Genomic DNA, 21,195 nt, shown 5'->3' on the forward strand with positions numbered 1-21,195 from the left:
ATGAAGCCTGTGGTACTACTTCTGAAATAATATTTTCAAAAGTATAAAACAAAATATGCTGCATTTAAAGAAAACCAATTATAATCAAAATATAGGTATCAAAATATTAATAAGCCAAATATGTGATAGAATAATATATGTACTTCATTATTAATGCATCATATTAAAAATCTAGCATTGGGTACAATAGTTACCATATTTTTTAAGTAGTGTTGGCATAAAAAAATATTTTGAGAGATCTGGTCACACTTGTCATGTGATACGAAAATATCTGTGACTTCCATTGGTGAGAGAATTAAAGACACTGCTACCTTAGTCTGTGACTTACATTCGTAATTGATAGAAGTGCTACATTTCAGCTAGAGTTGATGAAAAGGTCACTGACTCCTGAATCCTATCTATGGATCCGCGTGAGGCTCATGGTCCCCAGGTTAAGAACCCTGCTTCAGGGCCAAGGTGCTTGCTGTTCCCTCTGCTGGAAATGCTCTCCCTGGAGATCTCCACACAGCTTGTTTAACCTGGCTGAAGGCCTCTGGTAAACCTTGTTTCAATGTAGAATTGACAACACCACTTACAAGCTTCTTACCGAGGAGGAATAATGAATAAGCCAATGTATTTGAAATTGTTTAGGGTCTTTCACTGTAAGAGGCTTTATGTCTTGAGAAAACCTCACTCACTAATTTGGACTAATTGTAAGAGGCAAGTCTGAATTAATAAACATCCCTGAATTGTAAAATGCTTTCAAGTCTATGAATGGCTTTTAAAAATGTTCAGTCATTTAAGCAAGAATTACTTAGGGCCTTAAAGGAAACCACTTTAATTTATAAATATCGATTTATACTCATGTTAACAATTGTGTATATGTTGTGGAGGCCAGTGAAGTAAGATTTTTTTCTCTTTCTAACTAGTATAACCCTTCTCTAAATTACCATAGATTCCAAAATAATAGTATCTGAGTTTCTGAGGATTTTACCATACAGTCAGCGCTTTATTATCTTTGCTACTTGGGAGAGAGCATTTGCACGAGTAACCAAAAAAGTCACCCTGATGTATCTATCTTTGGGATAGAATAGGGTTTTCTTTTAGTAAATGCATTCCCTAGTTTATTCATTTATGCATTCGACAAACATTCACACATCTAATCTTTGCCAGGCCTGTACTCATGATCTGCTGAGGAGAACTGAGATTAATGCAGTAATAATGCTATAAAAGAGAGCGAATAATAAGAGTGAATTAAATAATATATGAAAGAGTAGATGGATGGATGAATGAATTGATCTCACACATATCTTAGAGCTAAAAGGGACCCCAAGAGAAAATTTAACAAGAAGTTAAAGACATGTTTCTGGGCTCTATTATTAACTTTTTAAAAGTTGGGGATAGGTGATGCAGGTAATACATTCAATCAAAAAACAAGACACTATACCATGAAAAGTCTGACTTCTGCTCCCAGTTCCCATGCTTTCCCACATCTGCACAATATGTTCCTCCTTGCAGGTATCTTCCCTATTTTTCTCTCCAGTCTACATGAGGTACAGCTTCTGTGCTCCAGTGGCATCCAGTATTTTACCTTTATTGCATGCTCTTATCCTCTTATCTCTTTGTATTGCAGTTGGCTTTTTTGATGCATGGGCCCACTCTAGATTAAGGTCCATGAGGAACTTAGTTCATCATTATATCCTTAGCATTGCCACAGAGTCTCACATAGGATAAGCACTCAAATAAACATTTTTCAAGTGAATGAAATAATGGCAATAGTTGTACTGCATTGCAAAACATAAGATACGTAGCCAAAGCTGTACTCAGAATAAAATTAATAGCTTTAAATGATTTACTTTAAAATAAGCAAATTAAATGTTAAACTCAAAGAATTTTCTTGTAGGCTAGAAATAGAAGGAAATTTGTGTACCAAAAAAAAAAGTATCATGCTTAAGAAAGAAACATTAGTAATATTTCCATTAAAGTTGGAAACAAGACAAATATACCTGCTGTCTTAGACCACTGGGGCTGCTATAAGAAAAATGCTATAGACTGAGTGGCTTATAAACAACAGAAAATTTATTTCTTGCAGTTCTGGAGGATGGGAAGTCCAAGATTAAGCTTTTCATATTGAAGGAGGTCCAAGATCAAGATGGGGGTGGGGAGGGACACAAATATTCAGTCTTACATACCTGCTGTAGTGGTTATTATTCAGCATCATTCTGGAGACACTTACTAATACAATAAGACAAGAAAAAGAAATCAGAAGTATACATATTGGAATGGAAGAGGAAATTGTCATTATGTGCAAATGATATAATTATTTACCTCAAAAAAAAAGAAAATCAATTAGAAAAACTATTCAAAATAATAATAAAGTTCAGTAAGATGACTAGAAACAAGATAAATATGCAGATGTGTATAGCTTTCCTAAGTGTTGGCAATAAACAACTACAAAATGCATTCTTAAAAATCTTGTTTACTGCAACAACAAAAAACTATAATGTGCATAGGAATAAATATATTAAGAAGTGTATAGCATCTACCTATATTGTGGTTAAGAAAGGTTCTGAATCAAATTTTACTGGTATAAATCTCAGATCCAACGTTTAATAGCTGTGACCTTTCAAAAGCTTAAACTTTCTGTATGCATATATGTGTAGAAGAAAATACTAAAAAAGATATATGCACGTGTGATTAGCATCCCTTCTGCTATTTAGGGCCAGCCTAGTTTTTATAACAAAATTTACAACAAATCTCTCAGTGTATTAGTTTTCTATTGCTGCTGTAACAAATTAACACAAACTTAGAGGCTTAAAACAATGTCTTCTCCATTCTCACTAGCCAGAGCACTGCAAGAGGAGAAAATATCCCCCAAAACAGTTGCCCAGAGCAATCTTGGCATCATCTGAAGCTATTCCAGCTCTTAAGAACCAGATGAAGTTAGGTGCAATGGGAGGCTGAGGTGGGGGATCGCTTGAGCACAGGAGTTCGAGACCACCCTGGGGAATATGGTGAAATCTTGTCTTTACAAAAATTACAGAAATTATCTGGGTGTATATCATCTCACCTATGTAGTGTAGGTCATCTTGGCACAGAATAGCTGAACTCAGTGTTCCACTTAGAGTATCTAAGGCCAAGATCAAGGTGGTTGCATGGCTGCATTCCTTTCTGGAGGCTCTGGAAATAAATCTGCTTCCAAGCTTCTACAGGTTATTGGCTGAATCCCTTATCATTTTAGAACTGAAGTTCCCATTTGCTTGATAGCTGTCAGCTGAAGGCCACGCTCAGCTTTTAGAGGCCACCTGCATGCCCCAGCTCAGGGACGTTTTATCTTTAAAACTAGCAGTGGTGGGTCATGTTACTCTCACACTTTGAATCTCTCTGAATTCCTCTTCTGCCTCATCTCTCTTACTTTCTCTTTCTCCGTATGTCCCTGATAGCTTCTGTGCTTCTCTTCTGATTTTAAGGACTTACAGAATTACAATGGGCCCACCCAGATATCTCCCCATTTTGTGGCCGGCTGATTGTAACCTTAATTACATCTGCAAATTCCCTTCACACCAGTACCTAGATTGATATTTATTGAGTAATCAAAGGATGAGAATCTTGCGGCAGTGTCTTTAGAATTCTGCCTACCATACTTGAATCATACAAAGCCACAGGATTAAGGACAAAAAGTCCCAAGGGCAACCATCTCAGTCTCCAATTTTTAAAACTTCAAATAGTATATCTGAACATAATGAAGTTCCTACTCCTCTTTCAAATTCCTTTCACAGATGCCACAGTTGAAATCTAAAGTGCTTTGTCCAAGGCTACGGAACTAATAACTATTGAGAATGAGAACAAAGCCTCACCCCAACCCAGCCAAGATAGTGCTCTTTCCCCTATGCATTTCCACCTCCTCTTTGAATAGAAATTTAGTTTTTTTTTCACCTTGAGTTTTCAGGCAATACCTCAGTGCCCATATCAGTCTTGGGTTTCTACAAGTAAATTTAAGCATTTCTAGATCATCAGTTTCCTCTAAAGCCACACAATGACTTCCTTAAGAGACTTGAATATTCAGCTTGATGTAATGGACAGAACTGGACCTGAAGTCAAAAGGCTTACCAGGTTCCTCAATTGTGAGATACAGCTAGCAATGACTGCCTCCCAAGAAACAGGAATAACTATGAGAATTCAAGTGTCACCATGTTCATGGAGCATGCATTTTGCCTACTGTAAGGTGTGTTGCACATGTCATGATAATAGTGGTGGCATCTTTTTTTTTTAAGTCAGAAAACCATGCCATGTCTTCTCCATTCTCACTAGCCAGAGCACTGCAAGAGGAGAAAATATCCCCCAAAACAGTTGCCCAGAGCAATCTTGGCATCATCTGAAGCTATTCCAGCTCTTAAGAACCAGATGAAGTTAGGTGCAATGGGAGGCTGAGGTGGGGGATCGCTTGAGCACAGGAGTTCGAGACCACCCTGGGGAATATGGTGAAATCTTGTCTTTACAAAAATTACAGAAATTATCTGGGTGTGATGGCTTGTACCTGTAGTCCCAGCTACTTGGAGGCTGAGGAAGAGAGGGTCACTTGAGCCCAGGTGGTTGCAGTGAGCCAAGATTGTACCATTGCATTCTAGCCTGGGTGACAGAGGGAGCCTCCATCTCAAAAAAGAAAAAAAAAAAAAAAAAAAAAAGAAAGAAAGAAAAGAAGAAGAACCAAATGAAATTTCTCAATTCCTCTGAATCTTAAATTCCACAGCCCAGCAAAATGCTAAGACTTCTTAAGACCTGGGAGAAGAAGTTCTTTCAATTCCTCATGTTCCCCTCTGTGTCCAGGCTCCTGCAAAGTTGCTTACAGTCCCTGCATCCCACTGCATTGACCCAGAATTGAAACTCAGCACTTACTTTTGCTCCTTGAAGTTATCCTCTTTTACAAAGAATTAATGAACTCTGTTTCCCTGGATGTTATATATTCTTCCTGAGGGAGGAATGTTTCATTGCATATGAACAGCAAACAACTTAAAGACCTCTAGGAGATATTTATGTTTTCCAAAGACTTCCTTGTGACAACCAACCCTTGGGAATTTCTCACTCTGTCTCTGCCTCCACATTCCTCCAGCTTCACCAACTCCTTCGTTCCAACCACTCTCCCACTACCCTACCCACCTTCAAAATTCTCTCCCTTCCCAATACAGAGCAATCCCACTCTCCTTGGCTTCCATTCCGTAACTTATATGTGTAAACCAGTCTCATGCTCCGTAGACCAAAGCTCTTTGCTTTAAGAGGATCCTCCACCTGCCATAGAGTAGCTATAGAAATAGAAACAGCCATTTTTCCTATTATATATGATTAAACCCATATGCTGACTTATGGTCAAAACAGTGAATGGTATTTGTCAAGTGGTTCTGTGGCCCTGTTCTTTTTTTTTTTTTTTTTTTTTTTTTTTTTTTTTTTTTTTTTTATTATACTTTAAGTTCTAGGGTACATGTGCATAACGTGCAGGTTTGTTACATATGTATACTTATGCCATGTTGGTGTGCTGCACCCATCAACTCGTCAGCACCCATCAATTCATCATTTATATCATGTATAACTCCCCAATGCAATCCCTCCCTCCTCCCCCCTCCCCCCTCCCCATGATAGACCCCAGTGTGTGATGTTCCCCTTCCCGAGTCCAAGTGATCTCATTGTTCAGTTCCCACCTATGAGTGAGAACATGCGGTGTTTGGTTTTCTCTTCTTGTGATAGTTTGCTAAGAATGATGGTTTCCAGCTGCATCCATGTCCCTACAAAGGACGCAAACTCATCCTTTTTTATGGCTGCATAGTATTCCATGGTGTATATGTGCCACATTTTCTTAATCCAGTCTGTCACAGATGGACATTTGGGTTGATTCCAAGTCTTTGCTATTGTGAATAGTGCCGCAATAAACATACGTGTACATGTGTCTTTGTAGTAGACTAATTTATAATCCTTTGGGTATATACCCAGTAGTGGGATGGCTGGGTCATATGGTACATCTAGTTCTAGATCCTTGAGGAATTGCCATACTCTTTTCCATAATGGTTGAACTAGTTTACAATCCCACCAACAGTGTAAAAGTGTTCCTATTTCTCCACATCCTCTCCAGCACCTGTTGTTTCCTGACTTCTTAATGATTGCCATTCTAACTGGTGTGAGATGGTATCTCATTGTGGTTTTGATTTGCATTTCTCTGATGGCCAGTGATGATGAGCATTTTTTCATGTGTCTGTTGGCTGTATGAATATCTTCTTTTGAGAAATGTCTGTTCATATCCTTTCCCCACTTTTTGATGGGGTTGTTTGTTTTTTTCTCGTATATTTGTTTGAGTTCTTTGTAGACTCTGGATATTAGCCCTTTGTCAGATGAGTAGGTTGCAAAAATTTTCTCCCATTCTGTAGGTTGCCTGTTCACTCTGATGGTAGTTTCTTTTGCTGTGCAAAAGCTCTTTAGTTTAATTAGATCCCATTTGTCAATTATGGCTTTTGCTGCCGTTGCTTTTGGTGTTTTAGACATGAAGTCCTTGCCCATGCCTATGTCCTGAATGGTACTACCTAGATTTTCTTCTAGGGTTTTGATGGTATTAGGTCTAACATTTAAGTCTCTAATCCATCTTGAATTAATCTTCGTATAAGGGGTAAGGAAAGGATCCAGTTTCAGCTTTCTACTTATGGCTAGCCAATTTTCCCAGCACCATTTATTAAATAGGGAATCCTTTCCCCATTTCTTGTTTCTCTCAGGTTTGTCAAAGATCAGATGGCTGTAGATGTGCGGTATTATTTCTGAGGACTCTGTTCTGTTCCATTGGTCTATATCTCTGTTTTGGTACCAGTACCATGCTGTTTTGGTTACTGTAGCCTTGTAGTATAGTTTGAAGTCAGGTAGCGTGACGCCTCCAGCTTTGTCCTTTTGACTTAGGATTGTCTTGGCAATGCGGGCTCTTTTTTGGTTCCATATGAACTTTAAAGCAGTTTTTTCCAATTCTGTGAAGAAACTCATTGGTAGCTTGATGGGGATGGCATTGAATCTATAAATAACCTTGGGGAGTATGGCCATTTTCACGATATTGATTCTTCCTATCCATGAGCATGGTATGTTCTTCCATTTGTTTGTGTCCTCTTTTATTTCACTGAGCAGTGGTTTGTAGTTCTCCTTGAAGAGGTCCTTTACATCCCTTGTAAGCTGGATTCCTAGGTATTTTATTCTCTTTGAAGCAATTGTGAATGGAAGTTCATTCCTGATTTGGCTCTCTGCTTGTCTGTTGCTGGTGTATAAGAATGCTTGTGATTTTTGCACATTAATTTTGTATCCTGAGACTTTGCTGAAGTTGCTTATCAGCTTAAGGAGATTTTGGGCTGAGACGATGGGGTTTTCTAAATATACAATCATGTCATCTGCAAACAGGGACAATTTGACTTCTTCTTTTCCTAACTGGATACCCTTGATTGCTTTCTCTTGCCTGATTGCCCTAGCCAGAACTTCCAACACTATGTTGAATAGGAGTGGTGAGAGAGGGCATCCCTGTCTTGTGCCAGTTTTCAAAGGGAATTTTTCCAGTTTTTGCCCATTCAGTATGATATTAGCTGTGGGTTTGTCATAAATAGCTCTTATTATTTTGAGGTACGTTCCATCAATACCGAATTTATTGAGCGTTTTTAGCATGAAGGGCTGTTGAATTTTGTCAAAAGCCTTTTCTGCATCTATTGAGACAATCATGTGGTTCTTGTCTTTGGTTCTGTTTATATGCTGGATTACGTTTATCGATTTGCGAATGTTGAACCAGCCTTGCATCCCAGGGATGAAGCCCACTTGATCATGGTGGATAAGCTTTTTGATGTGCTGCTGAATCCGGTTTGCCAGTATTTTATTGAGGATTTTTGCATCAATGTTCATCAGGGATATTGGTCTAAAATTCTCTTTTTTTGTTGTGTCTCTGCCAGGCTTTGGTATCAGGATGATGTTGGCCTCATAAAATGAGTTAGGGAGGATTCCCTCTTTTTCTATTGATTGGAATAGTTTCAGAAGGAATGGTACCAGCTCCTCCTTGTACCTCTGGTAGAATTCAGCTGTGAATCCATCTGGTCCTGGACTTTTTTTGGTGGGTAGGCTATTAATTGTTGCCTCAATTTCAGAGCCTGCTATTGGTCTATTCAGGGATTCAACTTCTTCCTGGTTTAGCCTTGGGAGAGTGTAAGTGTCCAGGAAATTATCCATTTCTTCTAGATTTTCTAGTTGATTTGCGTAGAGGCGTTTATAGTATTCTCTGATGGTAGTTTGTATTTCTGTGGGGTCAGTGGTGATATCCCCTTTATCATTTTTTATTGCATCTATTTGATTCCTCTCTCTTTTTTTCTTTATTAGCCTTGCTAGCGGTCTGTCAATTTTGTTGATCTTTTCAAAAAACCAACTCCTGGATTCATTGATTTTTTGGAGGGTTTTTTGTGTCTCTATCTCCTTCAGTTCTGCTCTGATCTTAGTTATTTCTTGCCTTCTGCTAGCTTTTGAATGTGATTGCTCTTGCCTCTCTAGTTCTTTTAATTGTGATGTTAGAGTGTCAATTTTAGATCTTTCCTGCTTTCTCTTGTGGGCATTTAGTGCTATAAATTTCCCTCTACACACTGCTTTAAATGTGTCCCAGAGATTCTGGTATGTTGTATCTTTGTTCTCATTGGTTTCAAAGAACATCTTTATTTCCGCTTTCATTTCGTTATGTACCCAGTAGTCATTCAGGAGCAGGTTGTTCAGTTTCCATGTAGTTGAGCGGTTTTGATTGAGTTTCTTAGTCCTGAGTTCTAGTTTGATTGCACTGTGGTCTGAGAGACAGTTTGTTATAATTTCTGTTCTTTTACATTTGCTGAGGAGTACTTTACTTCCAATTATGTGGTCAATTTTGGAATAAGTGCGATGTGGTGCTGAGAAGAATGTATATTCTGTTGATTTGGGGTGGAGAGTTCTATAGATGTCTATTAGGTCCGCTTGGTGCAGAGATGAGTTCAATTCCTGGATATCCTTGTTAACTTTCTGTCTCGTTGATCTGTCTAATGTTGACAGCGGAGTGTTGAAGTCTCCCATTATTATTGTATGGGAGTCTAAGTCTCTTTGTAAGTCTCTAAGGACTTGCTTTATGAATCTGGGTGCTCCTGTATTGGGTGCATATATATTTAGGAGAGTTAGCTCTTCCTGTTGAATTGATCCCTTTACCATTATGTAATGGCCTTCTTTGTCTCTTTTGATCTTTGATGGTTTAAAGTCTGTTTTATCAGAGACTAGGATTGCAACCCCTGCTTTTTTTTGTTCTCCATTTGCTTGGTAGATCTTCCTCCATCCCTTTATTTTGAGCCTATGTATGTCTCTGCATGTGAGATGGGTCTCCTGAATACAGCAGACTGATGGGTCTTGACTCTTTATCCAGTTTGCCAGTCTGTGTCTTTTAATTGGAGCATTTAGTCCATTTACATTTAAGGTTAATATTGTTATGTGTGAACTTGATCCTGCCATTATGATATTAACTGGTTATTTTGCTCGTTAGTTGATGCAGTTTCTTCCTAGCCTCGATGGTCTTTACATTTTGCCAAGTTTTTGCGATGGCTGGTACCGGTTGTTCCTTTCCATGTTTAGGGCTTCCTTCAGGGTCTCTTGTAAGGCAGGCCTGGTGGTGACAAAATCTCTAAGCATTTGCTTATCTGTAAAGGATTTTATTTCTCCTTCACTTATGAAACTTAGTTTGGCTGGATATGAAATTCTGGGTTTAAAATTCTTTTCTTTAAGAACGTTGAATATTGGCCCCCACTCTCTTCTGGCTTGTAGAGTTTCTGCCGAGAGATCTGCTGTTAGTCTGATGGGCTTCCCTTTGTGGGTGACCCGACCTTTCTCTCTGGCTGCCCTTAAGATTTTTTCCTTCATTTCAACTTTGGTGAATCTGGCAATTATGTGTCTTGGAGTTGCTCTTCTGGAGGAGTATCTTTGTGGCGTTCTCTGTATTTCCTGAATTTGAATGTTGGCCTGCCCTACTAGGTTGGGGAAGTTCTCCTGGATGATATCCTGAAGAGTGTTTTCCAACTTGGTTCCATTTTCCCCCTCACTTTCAGGCACCCCAATCAGACGTAGATTTGGTCTTTTTACGTAATCCCATACTTCTTGCAGGCTTTGCTCATTTCTTTTTCTTCTTTTTTCTTTTGGTTTCTCTTCTCGCTTCATTTCATTCATTTGATCTTCAATCGCTGATACTCTTTCTTCCAGTTGATCGAGTCGGTTACTGAAGCTTGTGCATTTGTCACGTATTTCTCGTGTCATGGTTTTCATCTCTGTCATTTCGTTTATGATCTTCTCTGCATTAATGAGTCTAGCTGTCAATTCTTCCACTCTTTTTTCAAGATTTTTAGTTTCTTTGCGCTGGGTACGTAATTCCTCCTTTAGCTCTGATAAGTTTGATGGACTGAAGCCTTCTTCTCTCCTCTCGTCCAAGTCATTCTCTGACCAGCTTTGATCCGTTGCTGGTGATGGGCTGCGCTCCTTTGCAGGGGGAGATGCGCTCTTATTTTTTGAATTTCCAGCTTTTCTGCCCTGCTTCTTCCCCATCTTTGTGGTTTTATCTGTCTCTGGTCTTTGATGGTGGTGACGAACTGATGGGGTTTTGGTATAGGTGTCCTTCCTGTTTGATAGTTTTCCTTCTGACAGTCAGAAGGACTCTCTGTTGATCTGTTGGAGATTGCTTAAGGTCCACTCCAGACCCTGTTTGCCTGGGTATCAGCAGCAGAGGTTGCCGAAGATAGAATATTGCTGAACAGCGAGTGTACCTGTCTGATTCTTCCTTTGGAAGTGTCCTCTCAGGGGTGTACTCCACCCTGTGAGGTGTGGGGTGTCAGACTGCCCCTAGTGGGGGATTTCTCCCAGCTAGGCTACTCAGGGGTCAGGGACACACCTGAGCAGGCAGTCTGTCCGTTCTCAGATCTCAACCTCCGCGTTGGGAGATCCGCGGCTCTCCCCAAAGCTGTCAGACAGAGTCGTTCGCGCCTGCACCGGCTCCCGCTACTTCCCCTGTTGGTCTTCAGCTGTGCGCTGTCCCCAGAGGTGGAGACTACAGAGACAGGCAGGCTTCCTTGAGCTGCTGTGAGCTCCACCCAGTTCGAGCTTCCCAGCGGCTTTGTTTACCTACTTAAGCCTCAGCAATGGCGGGCGCCCCTCCCCCAGCCTCGCTGCTGCCTTGCGGATAGATCGCGGCAGACTGCTGTGTTAGCAGTGAGGGAGGCTTCGTGGGCGTGGGACCCTCCCGGCCAGGTGTGGGATATATTCTCCTGGAATGCCTGTATGCTTACAGCGCAGTATTGGGGTGGGAGTTACCCGATTTTCCAGGTGTTGTGTGTCTCAGTTCCCCTGGCTAGGAAAACGGATCCCCTTCCCCCTTGCGCTTCCAGGTGAGGCGATGCCTCGCCCTGCTTCAGCTCTCGCTGGTCAGGCTGCAGCAGCTGACCAGCACCGATTGTCCGGCACTCCCTAGTGAGATGACCCCAGTACCTCAGTTGAAAATGCAGAAATCACCGGTCTTCTGTGTCGCTCGCGCTGGGAGTTGGAGACTGGAGTTGTTCCTATTCGGCCATCTTGCTCCGCCCCTCCTGTGGCCCTGTTCTTAAAGGAATTGCCTCTGTTATATTTGTCTTTGTTCCAAAGGTGTCCCTCAGCCTAATATAACTTGGTTGAAGAGAGGAGGATCTCTGAGTGGCAACGTTTCCTTGCTTTTCAATGGATCCCTATTGTTGCAGAATGTTTCCCTTGAAAATGAAGGAACCTACGTCTGCACAGCCACCAATGCTCTTGGAAAGGCAGTGGCAACATCTGTACTCCACTTGCTGGGTAAGTGTCAAATTCTTACTGCTCCTTAAGTGCCTCTTATAATATGCACAAAGTAGGCCCCAGTTTTGTTGATTTTGGAATTGAAGGGTGAACAAGATAGACATCAGATGGTTTTAACCGTTGCTACCACTGCCTGCTTAAAAACGAGCACTAAATTCTAACACCCTATTTTACCACCCCGTATCCCCAGCACCTAACACAGATGTTAGTGTTTTGTGTGTGTGTGTGATATTTTTTTTAAATGGAGTCTCGCTCTGTTGCCAGGCTGGAGTGTAGTGGCACAATCTCGGCTCATTGCAGCCTCTGCCTCCTGGGTTCAAGCGATTCTCCTGCCTCAGCCTCCAGAGTAGCTGGGACTACAGGTGTGCACCACCACGCCCAGCTAATTTTTGTATTTTAAGTAGAGATGGGATTTCACCATGTTGGCCAGGATGGTCTCAATATCTTGACCTTGTGATCTGCCTGCCTTGGCCTCCCAAAGTGCTGGGGTTACAGGCGTGAGCCACCGCACCCAGCCAGATGTTAGTGTTAAGTAATGGTTTTATGAAGGAATGAAATTGAACTGTTGGCAGAATTGGTATTAGAGTATAGAATCCATTGCTAAACCAAGAGGAGAAAACATGAAAGAGATTTCTCCATAGCTTTCCTTGTGGGCAGTTAGAGGAGCCCAGAGATATAAAGAGATGGGGGGTGCCAATACAGGGAGTTGGAATAGCTGTCATGCACAAAGCATTTTGATGCACATTAATTCTTGTGATACTTATGATAGCACAGTGTTGTGGGTGGTATTTTTAAATCTCATTATATTTATGAGGAACCTTGGGATCATAAAGATTATGTTTGGACTAATGCCCAAATATGTAGTCTGCTCTTTTGGTGCTCTTCCTGCTACCCTTCATGGACTCTTAGTACTGACAAAGGCAGTGGTGTGCCACCATGTGGCTCTTTCCAAAAAGCCTCTGTGATCTTCGAAAATCTTGGAGTGGAAGAGTTGTGACAGATTGGCTAGGCTAACCCTGTCTGGTTCTTGAATGATTTCTCCATGCTCCCTGAGAAACCCCAGCCTTGTTTCTTTCTTCTGCCCATTTCCACTCATGAATCTGCATGCTTGTCTCACTCTTACCTGGCATACCTCTTCTTGCAGGAATCCCCTCAAACCAAGCAGCTCATGACTTTGGTAACTTGATGGAGGGATCAAATCACAGCATTCCTCCACCATCCTCTGCTCTTATGCGCAAGCTTCACAACCTTCCTAAAAGCCCATACTCCTCACCATGCAAGCCTAGGGAACAATGCCTATTCTCTTGCTCCCAGCATTCCTCTTAGAGAGGCAAAGCTCTATCCAACCAATCTGCTTCCTCCAGTCTCTTTTGGAATTCTGTTGAATACATTTTTTTCATCTTGCAATTTAGGCTAGAAACCCTGGAAACATGCAGAGATGCCACATGCTAGCACAGTGAGTAACTATAACTAAACTCCTATAACACCCCACACATCCATACTCACACACACCTTCCAGACCTGTGATCATGAGCACAGTATTATTATAGAGGACTCATTTCCTAGCAGCTGTCTTTAAGAACACCCAAGCTGGACCAATAATTAGACAATGCCTAACTGGTAAAAAGTGCTACTTTTTTTTCTTCTCAGAACGAAGATGGCCAGAGAGTAAAATCGTATTTCCCCAAGGACATAAGAAGTACGTTCTCCAGGCAACCAACACTAGAACCAACAGCAGTGACCCAACAGGAGAACCCCTGCCTCAAGGTCTGGGATTTTGACCTTTTCAGATTTGCTATGTGTGAGGCATGTGTAAGGAAAAGGATTTAGCTAAAAGACCATCTGTGTTTTTCACTTTGCAATATGTAAAATTATTTCTAGGCAATTGGCCAGCCTTTCTCTTGACCCTCAGTCTTCGGTGGTTCAACTTATTCTTTCCATATTGAAACACTTTTTAGAAAAATCCACTCCTGAGGAAGCCCACAGAGCTCGTATCTCAAATGTGCACCATTATTTGTGATAATATAGATATTGATTTCCAGTTTCAACACTATTGCCAATTTGGTAAATATTAATAGATATTAATAGTCTGCTGTGAGTATTGGAATTGATTTTTTCATTGTTCTTTTTTCAAGACATAGTTTTCCATACACACCAACTTTGTTATGCATCAGTGCTTAATCAGGATAACCTAATCTAAGTATTACAAGCTTGTAAAACTCTGCAGAAGGCCAAGGGATCAAGGTAGAGTTAAGAAAATCAGAAATGCTGGAATCACAGGAAGCCATTACTGATCATCTCAGCTCCTTGTAGCTCAAATATGGGTAAATCGCAGGACACAAAGAAACTCCTTTTTCTTTTTTTTTTTTTTGAGATGGAGTCTTGCTCTGTCACCCAGGCTAGAGTCCAGTGGTGCGATCTCGGCTCACTGCAAGCTCCGCCTCCTGGGTTCACGCCATTCTCCTGCCTCAGCCTCCGGAGTAGCTGGGACTATAGGCACCTGCCACCACACCCAGCTAATTTTTTGTATTTTTAGTGAAGACAGGATTTCACGGTGTTAGCCAGGATGATCTCAATCTCCTGACCTCTTGATCCGCCTGCCTCAGCCTCCCAAAGTGCTAGGATTATAGGTGTGAGCCACTGCGCCTGGCCACAAAGAAACTCCTTTTAAACCTCATGTTGTACTCTGTCTATTATACAGGAACAATAATGGCCATGTCATTTTCACCTTTTAAATCTTGAGCAGTGCCTCTCATTTGCATAGTGTATAATACAGAATGTAACTACAGGTAGGGATTTTAAGACATGTAGTTTCTAGGCTTTCACCTCCTGAGATGCAAGAGAGAGCACAGAAGGGGAAAATAGTGTTGAGCTGCCAGTCAGCAATCCATCACGTTACTTATGACATCATTCTCTTATGGTATTTGTATATTTCTTCTCCTCTTTTAGACATAATACTAACATTGTTGTATACCCAAATATCCATTCATTGGACTTTCAACAAATATTTTCCCAGTGCTTACTCTTCCCAGGTCTGGGGATGCAGAGATGACCTCCTCCTTGAGAAGCTCACAGTCTGAAGAGGGAGGCAGTCATGTAAACAGATACTGTAAAGCACTGTGACAGGTTCCATAATATGAAGATGACTAAAGTACAATGGTAGCACTGAGGAAGGGGCCCTACCTCTCTCTAGAGAAGACAACTGAATTTTCATGTAGGTCATGATGTTTGTTCTGGGAAGAGGAAGGAGGAAATTCCAGTCAGAGAAACCATGGTGTGTTGCATGTGGCATGGACATGAAGATCAAAAGAACTGCCTAAAATAAATTAATGAAAAACAAAAAGGATATGTGTGAGGCTGAAGCTATTGGTGAAGGTGAAGCCTTTGGAATAGTCAAACACTTGGTTTATTGGGACTACCTGCATTGTTCTGCCACCTCCTACACGCACACACACAAACACATGCCCAAATATACAGCCACACACATACACATTGTGGAATGTCCCAGCCCTTCAAAGGATCCTAAGCTTAGCATTTCAGAGACTCCTTTATTAATTTAACGAATATTGGTTGCATGGCTAATATTTCACATACCCTGTCCTAGTGTTGAACAGGGTAGTGTTTGTGGTCTTGACATTCCAGTAGGAGAGATGCACAAGAAACCAGTAAACAAATAAATATTTAAGATATTTCTCAGTGGTAAGGGCTATGAGATACACAGTGATGGGAGGAAGCCACTTTAGTGAAGACAATCAGGATGGGCCTTCTAAGAGGTTATATTTGAGCCCACGCCTAAAGGATGAGGTGAAACCCTTTGTGCAGAAAAATAAGAAAGAAGCAAAGACCATAAAATTGGAATAAGGTTAATGTGGCCTCAGAATGGCAATAAGATTCATGTGACTAGGGTACAGTTGAGGGAGAGGGAGAGGGATATGAGATGAGGTTGGAGAGTGGCTGAGGACCAAATCGTTCAGAGCTTTGAGGTCCAAGGTAAAGACTCAAGAATTTACTCCTAAACCATGGGAGGTCATTGAGGAGTCTTATATGGGAGTGATATGGCATGATCTGCTTTTCAAATGCATTTGTGTCAAAAAGCACTAAGTAGAAAACAAAAAAAAAATTATCAAATTGGACTGACTACATCAAAATTTTAAAGATCTGCTTATCAAAGACACCAGTAAGAATAATGAATACATAAACCATAGACTGGGAAAAATATTGGCGGAACATATGTCTGAAAAACTTATATCTAGAATATATAAAGAACTTCTACAAGTTAACAATGAATATCCCTCACCCCCACCCCCTACACACGCACACACAGCGGGCAACAGGCTTGAACAGACACTTCACAAAAGTTGATATATAGATGGCATCAGGGAAATGGAAATTAAAACCTCAGTGACATACAATTTCATACCCAGCAGAGTAGCTAAAAACAAAAAGACTGACAATGCCAAATTAATTGGGAAGAATGTGAAGCAAATGAAACTCTCATGCATTGCTTAGTGTGTAAAATGCTTAGACCACCTTGGAAGACTATTCAGCAGCTCCTAAAAAAGTTAAGCACGCACCTACCCTCAACCTAGCAGTTTCACTCACAGGTATTTACCTGAAAAAAAAAAGTGTTCACAAAAAGCTTTGTTCAAGAATGTTCAACTTATTGATAACAGTCATTGACAGGAGAATAGATTAAAAATTATGATATATTTATACAATGGGAACATTATTCAGCAATAGAAGAAAATGAAATGAACTACTGACATGCACAATGATATGAGTGAGTCTCAAAAACATTATGCTAAGCAATGTAAGAAACCAAAGGCTGGGCGTGGTGGCTCACACCTGTAATCCCAGCACTTTGGGAGGTCGAAGTGGGTGGGTCACGAGGTCAGGGATTTGAGACCATCCTGGCCAACATGATGAAACCCTATCTCTACTGAAAATACAAAAATTAGCTGGGTGCGGTGGTGCATACCTGTAATCCCAGCTTCTCAGGAGGCTGAGGCAGGAGAATCGCTTGAACCTGGGGAGGCAGAGGCTGCACTGAGCCGAGATCACGGCACTGCACTCCAGCCTGGGCGACAGAGTGAGACTCCATCTCAAAAATCAAAAAGAAAAAAAAAAACCCAAATACACAAGAGTACATATTATATGAAGTTCAAGAGTAAGTCAAACTAATGTATAGATAGAAATGGACGAGTTGCTGCCTAAGAGGGGAGAGCAATTGATTGGAAAGAGGCAAGAGGGGGATGATAAAAATATTACATACCTTGCTTTGGATCATGGTTATGTAAGTGCTTACAATTGTGAAACCTTGTAAAACTGCACACCTAAGAACTGATCACTTTATTGTATATGAATTATACTTCAATTAAAAAAAAAACACACATTTTAAAAGAAATGCACATGTCCTGCCTTGAACTGCCAAGGTATCTTTGTGAAATGTGGCGTAACAGTCAGACATACTTGGGATCCAGTCTAGCTAACAGGTGACAGACCTTGGGCAAGTTACTTCGTTTCATTCAGTTTCTGCCTCTGCAAATAAAAATATCAACTTCACAAGATGATCTTGAAAATTAAATGAAAAATTGATTATAAAGTGTCTAACTCAGTACCTGTCACCTGGGAGGTTCTCAGTAAACATATCTACTTTGAAAAAATTATTCTTAAATAAACTGTAATCCTGAGTGTCCAACTAAAAATATATTTTACATTTTTGCTTTGCAAATGTTGCCATGTGCAATTTAGAACGAACTTCAAAAATTAGAAGGAAAAACTTGAAAACAAGTGAAAGAAATCACTCTGCTATGTGAGAGAGCCTGTGGACACAGCTGGTAGCTATCAATTACTTGCAGTTATTACAGTGAAATCTGGCACCTTCTGTGATCACACACAAATCCATCATCATCATGTCCTACCTCATCTTTTGCTGAGTGTCAGCAGGGAAGGGAAAGGCTGTTTGGAATAGGGACTAAAATTTTTAAAAAGCTGGGATTACTGGAGGTGGTCAGCTTCTACTCTTATAAAGGAAACTCCTATGTTTATCTCTTCAGATGTCTCTGTGACAAATTATTTATGCAGTTACAGGATCAATCTGAAGTTTAGATTAAGCATTAATGGAAAAATAAGAACAGAACTCAAATGCATCTTTAACCTTACTGCTTAATCCGTAGTCCCTGTTCCTCCTGCTAAATCATCTTTCATTTCTCTGCCTGATCCACTTTTGAGAAATTGTACCCATTAGGGCATCCCCTAGAGAGGCCCTCCTCTCTTGTCCGGTTGGCTGTGGTTAGAGAATGCTGAGGAGGCAGCCCACTGCTGAGAGTGCCTTCTCTCTCTCTGGGATTTTTCTGGCAGACCCAGCTGGCCGATGATAGTCCCACTCCAGGCTGTGATCCAAGGACCCCATTCTGGCCACCATTCTCACCAGTTATTACAGTAAATTAGTTGAGGGAAAATAAGATTTAGAGGACTCCCTTGCACTATGAGATGGCTTTCTCTCCATATGCTACTTAAAGAACCAGACTTAAAGAGCTGAAAAACATCTCATGGTGGTTTTTGGCCGTGTCCTCTCCAGCTCATCATCATTTCCCTTTTGGGGCTGTCATGATATTTTGTTTTCTTTCTGCAGAACCTTTTTGGGAGCCTGGTAACTGGTCACATTGTTCTGCCACCTGTGGTCATTTGGGAGCCCGTATTCAGAGACCCCAGTGTGTGATGGCCAATGGGCAGGAAGTGAGTGAGGCCTTGTGTGATCACCTCCAGAAGCCACTGGCTGGGTTTCAGCCCTGTAACATCTGGGACTGCCCAGCGAGGTAAGTGAAGTCACTCTTCGTATCTCACCAACACCAAGTTTTTGTTTGTTTTGAAAGGTGCAGTAATTTGGATATAATAATTCAATAGTTAAGAATTTTTTTTATCACTTACTGTATACTAGGCATCCTGCTAAGTGCTTTACATGGATCACAATGGCCTGGGAGGTAGATGTTGTTAATTTCCTGTTTCATAGATGGGGAAACTCCCCTAGGCCATACAGTTATTAGGACCAGAATTCAAACTGAGATAGTCTGAGTTTAGAGTCCCTGCTCTCAATCACTACCCAAATCTGCTTCCTGCACACACAGTCCTATCAGTTCCTTAAGACTTTAGTGAGGCTAATTTCTTGGGTTTACTTAGGTGATAATTCAGTGGGCCAGAATCACCAGAGGCACTAGTTAAAAACACAGTTCTCTAGATGTGACTTCTGGAGGTGAAACCGTTAATAAGCTTTCTAAGCAATAGATGATACAAATTAGTAATTTTTAAATATACAAAATCCAATGCATGGTCTCCAGCAAACATACTCTATCCCCAGTATTTCAGATCTTTATGACTACATCCTAGACTCCCCTCTTTTTCTCACTTCCATCCATTCTTATCCATTTCCACTGTTACCACTAAAGTCCAAGCCATCATTGTTTCTTACATGGACTACTCCAGGAGTCTCCTGGTTCTCATCTCCCTCCCTGGAGTACTCTGTCCACTCTCTAAGAATACAGATATTTGAAACAAATTCATCATGATGGTTCTCTACTTACAACCCTTCACATTTCTCTTAGGACAAATGCCAAAATTCCCAGCACTGGGGTTGTGACTATCTTTTACATCTTTTTATCTCATGTTTGAAATAGTGCCTAGCAATAGTAGGTGCTCAGTAGATATTTGCTGACTGACTGAGTAAATGAGTGGAGGAATTGAACTCCCTTCATATTTGGGCCTTGGGCTCTCTCTTTTATCACTTGTCTCTCCCACACTGGTTATTTGATCTCCTTCCATGCTGGTCTTTTTTTTTTTTTGTCCCTTAGATGTGCTATTCTGTTTCCTGACTCAGAGCCTTTGTACATACTGCTCCCTCTGCCTAGGACGCTGTCCCCTCTCTCTTCACTTAATCATTTCTGTTCATCTATATATACCTCAATACATGTTCAGGGAAACCATCCCTGACCTTAGCCCTCCAAAGTAAATCAGCCTTATGCTATGTGATTTTTATACTTCCTTATCATTCTTCATAATTCTTGTCACAGTTGTCTGACTTGCTGTCCCACTAGACCGTAAATTCTATGGGGAGTAAATCCACAGATGTTTTGCTCAACAATTTATTCCTAGCACTTGGAACAATGTCTGCTCCATCATATATTCCCTGTAAATATCAATGAAATCAATCAATGAATGATTACAAGACCCTAGCAGATAGTTGACCAAATAGTACCAAAATCCACAGTAAAAAAAATTAACAAACAAAGAAGCATTTGTTAAGTACAAACCAGTGAGGAAGATACTATCATTTTACTGAGAGAAACTGGAGGAATGTTTAATATTATACAGCTCACTGCCCTTGGGCAGATATCCACACTAGATCCAGTCACCTGTGCCTTGGAGGAGACTGGGAGGCAGGGTCACAGTGTAAAGCAAAATGGGTGCCTTGGGACATATTCTTAGGAGGGTTATCAATATTGCAGGTACCCTAACTGATAGGTCTTCCAGTACTCTTTGTAATTCTCAAAAGGAAGATCTCATGCTAAGGTCATCCCTCAGAAAGCAGCAAACTCATGCTTCAGTAACTTGGAGTAACCTGATTGAGAAAGCTGTTTTATGGCATTTCTTGATTTTCAAAACATGGAGAGAATCCACATTGGGAAGTTTGTCAGCAGTCTTGTTTCTCAAATATTCTAAAGTCTTTGCACACTCCTAGAATAAACAGTTGCATACTTTCATACCTAGAAGAGACCATAGAGATCATCTAATCCCAGATCCCTCTACAGCAAGGCTCCTCAACACTTCCGTGCCCTGGCTCCCTCTGGTGGTCTGGAGAAGCCTGTGGATACCCTCCTCAGCCTTCCAAAGTGCTGGGATTATAGGCGTGAGCCACCGCGCCCGGCGATATATCAGATCTTTAAAAATATTTCAGTGGCCGGGCGCAGTGGCTCACGCCTGTAATCTCAGCACTTTGGGAGGCCGAGGCAGGCAGATCACGAGGTCAGGAGATCGAGACCATACTGGCTAACATGGTGAAACCCCGTCTCTACTAAAAATACAAAAAAGAAAATCGGCCGGGCGAGGTGGTGGGCGCCTGTAGTCCCAGCTACTCGGGAGGCTGAAGCAGGAGAATGGTGTAAACCCGGGAGGCAGAGGTTACAGTGAGCCGAGATCGCGTCACTGCACTCCAGCCTGGGCGACAGAGTGAGACTCCATCTCAAACAAACAAACAAAAAATATCTGATATAGATTTGCTTCTCTATTAACACAAAAAATAACAAGATATAGTTGTGCTTTAATTTTAATATGGTGATGAGTATAAATTGTATTTTGAGA

The 21,195-nt window shown here is 41.0% G+C and overlaps 1 protein-coding gene across 5 annotated transcripts in view; it reads left to right on the plus strand.

Moving 5' to 3' along the window:
• Window positions 1-21,195, plus strand: part of ADAMTSL3 (ADAMTS like 3) — a 421,728-nt gene that overhangs the window by 385,363 nt on the left and 15,170 nt on the right. For all 5 annotated transcript variants that reach the window (XM_030931695.1, XM_030931696.1, XM_030931693.1 and 2 more), the window contains exons 24-26: window positions 11,659-11,841; window positions 13,492-13,608; window positions 18,476-18,659. In XM_030931695.1, coding sequence (XP_030787555.1) covers window positions 11,659-11,841; window positions 13,492-13,608; window positions 18,476-18,659 — 484 coding nt within the window. The remainder of the gene's footprint in view (window positions 1-11,658; window positions 11,842-13,491; window positions 13,609-18,475; window positions 18,660-21,195) is intronic.

Source organism: Rhinopithecus roxellana, chromosome 5 (genome assembly GCF_007565055.1).
Source record: "Rhinopithecus roxellana isolate Shanxi Qingling chromosome 5, ASM756505v1, whole genome shotgun sequence".
Taxonomy (NCBI): domain Eukaryota; kingdom Metazoa; phylum Chordata; class Mammalia; order Primates; family Cercopithecidae; genus Rhinopithecus; species Rhinopithecus roxellana.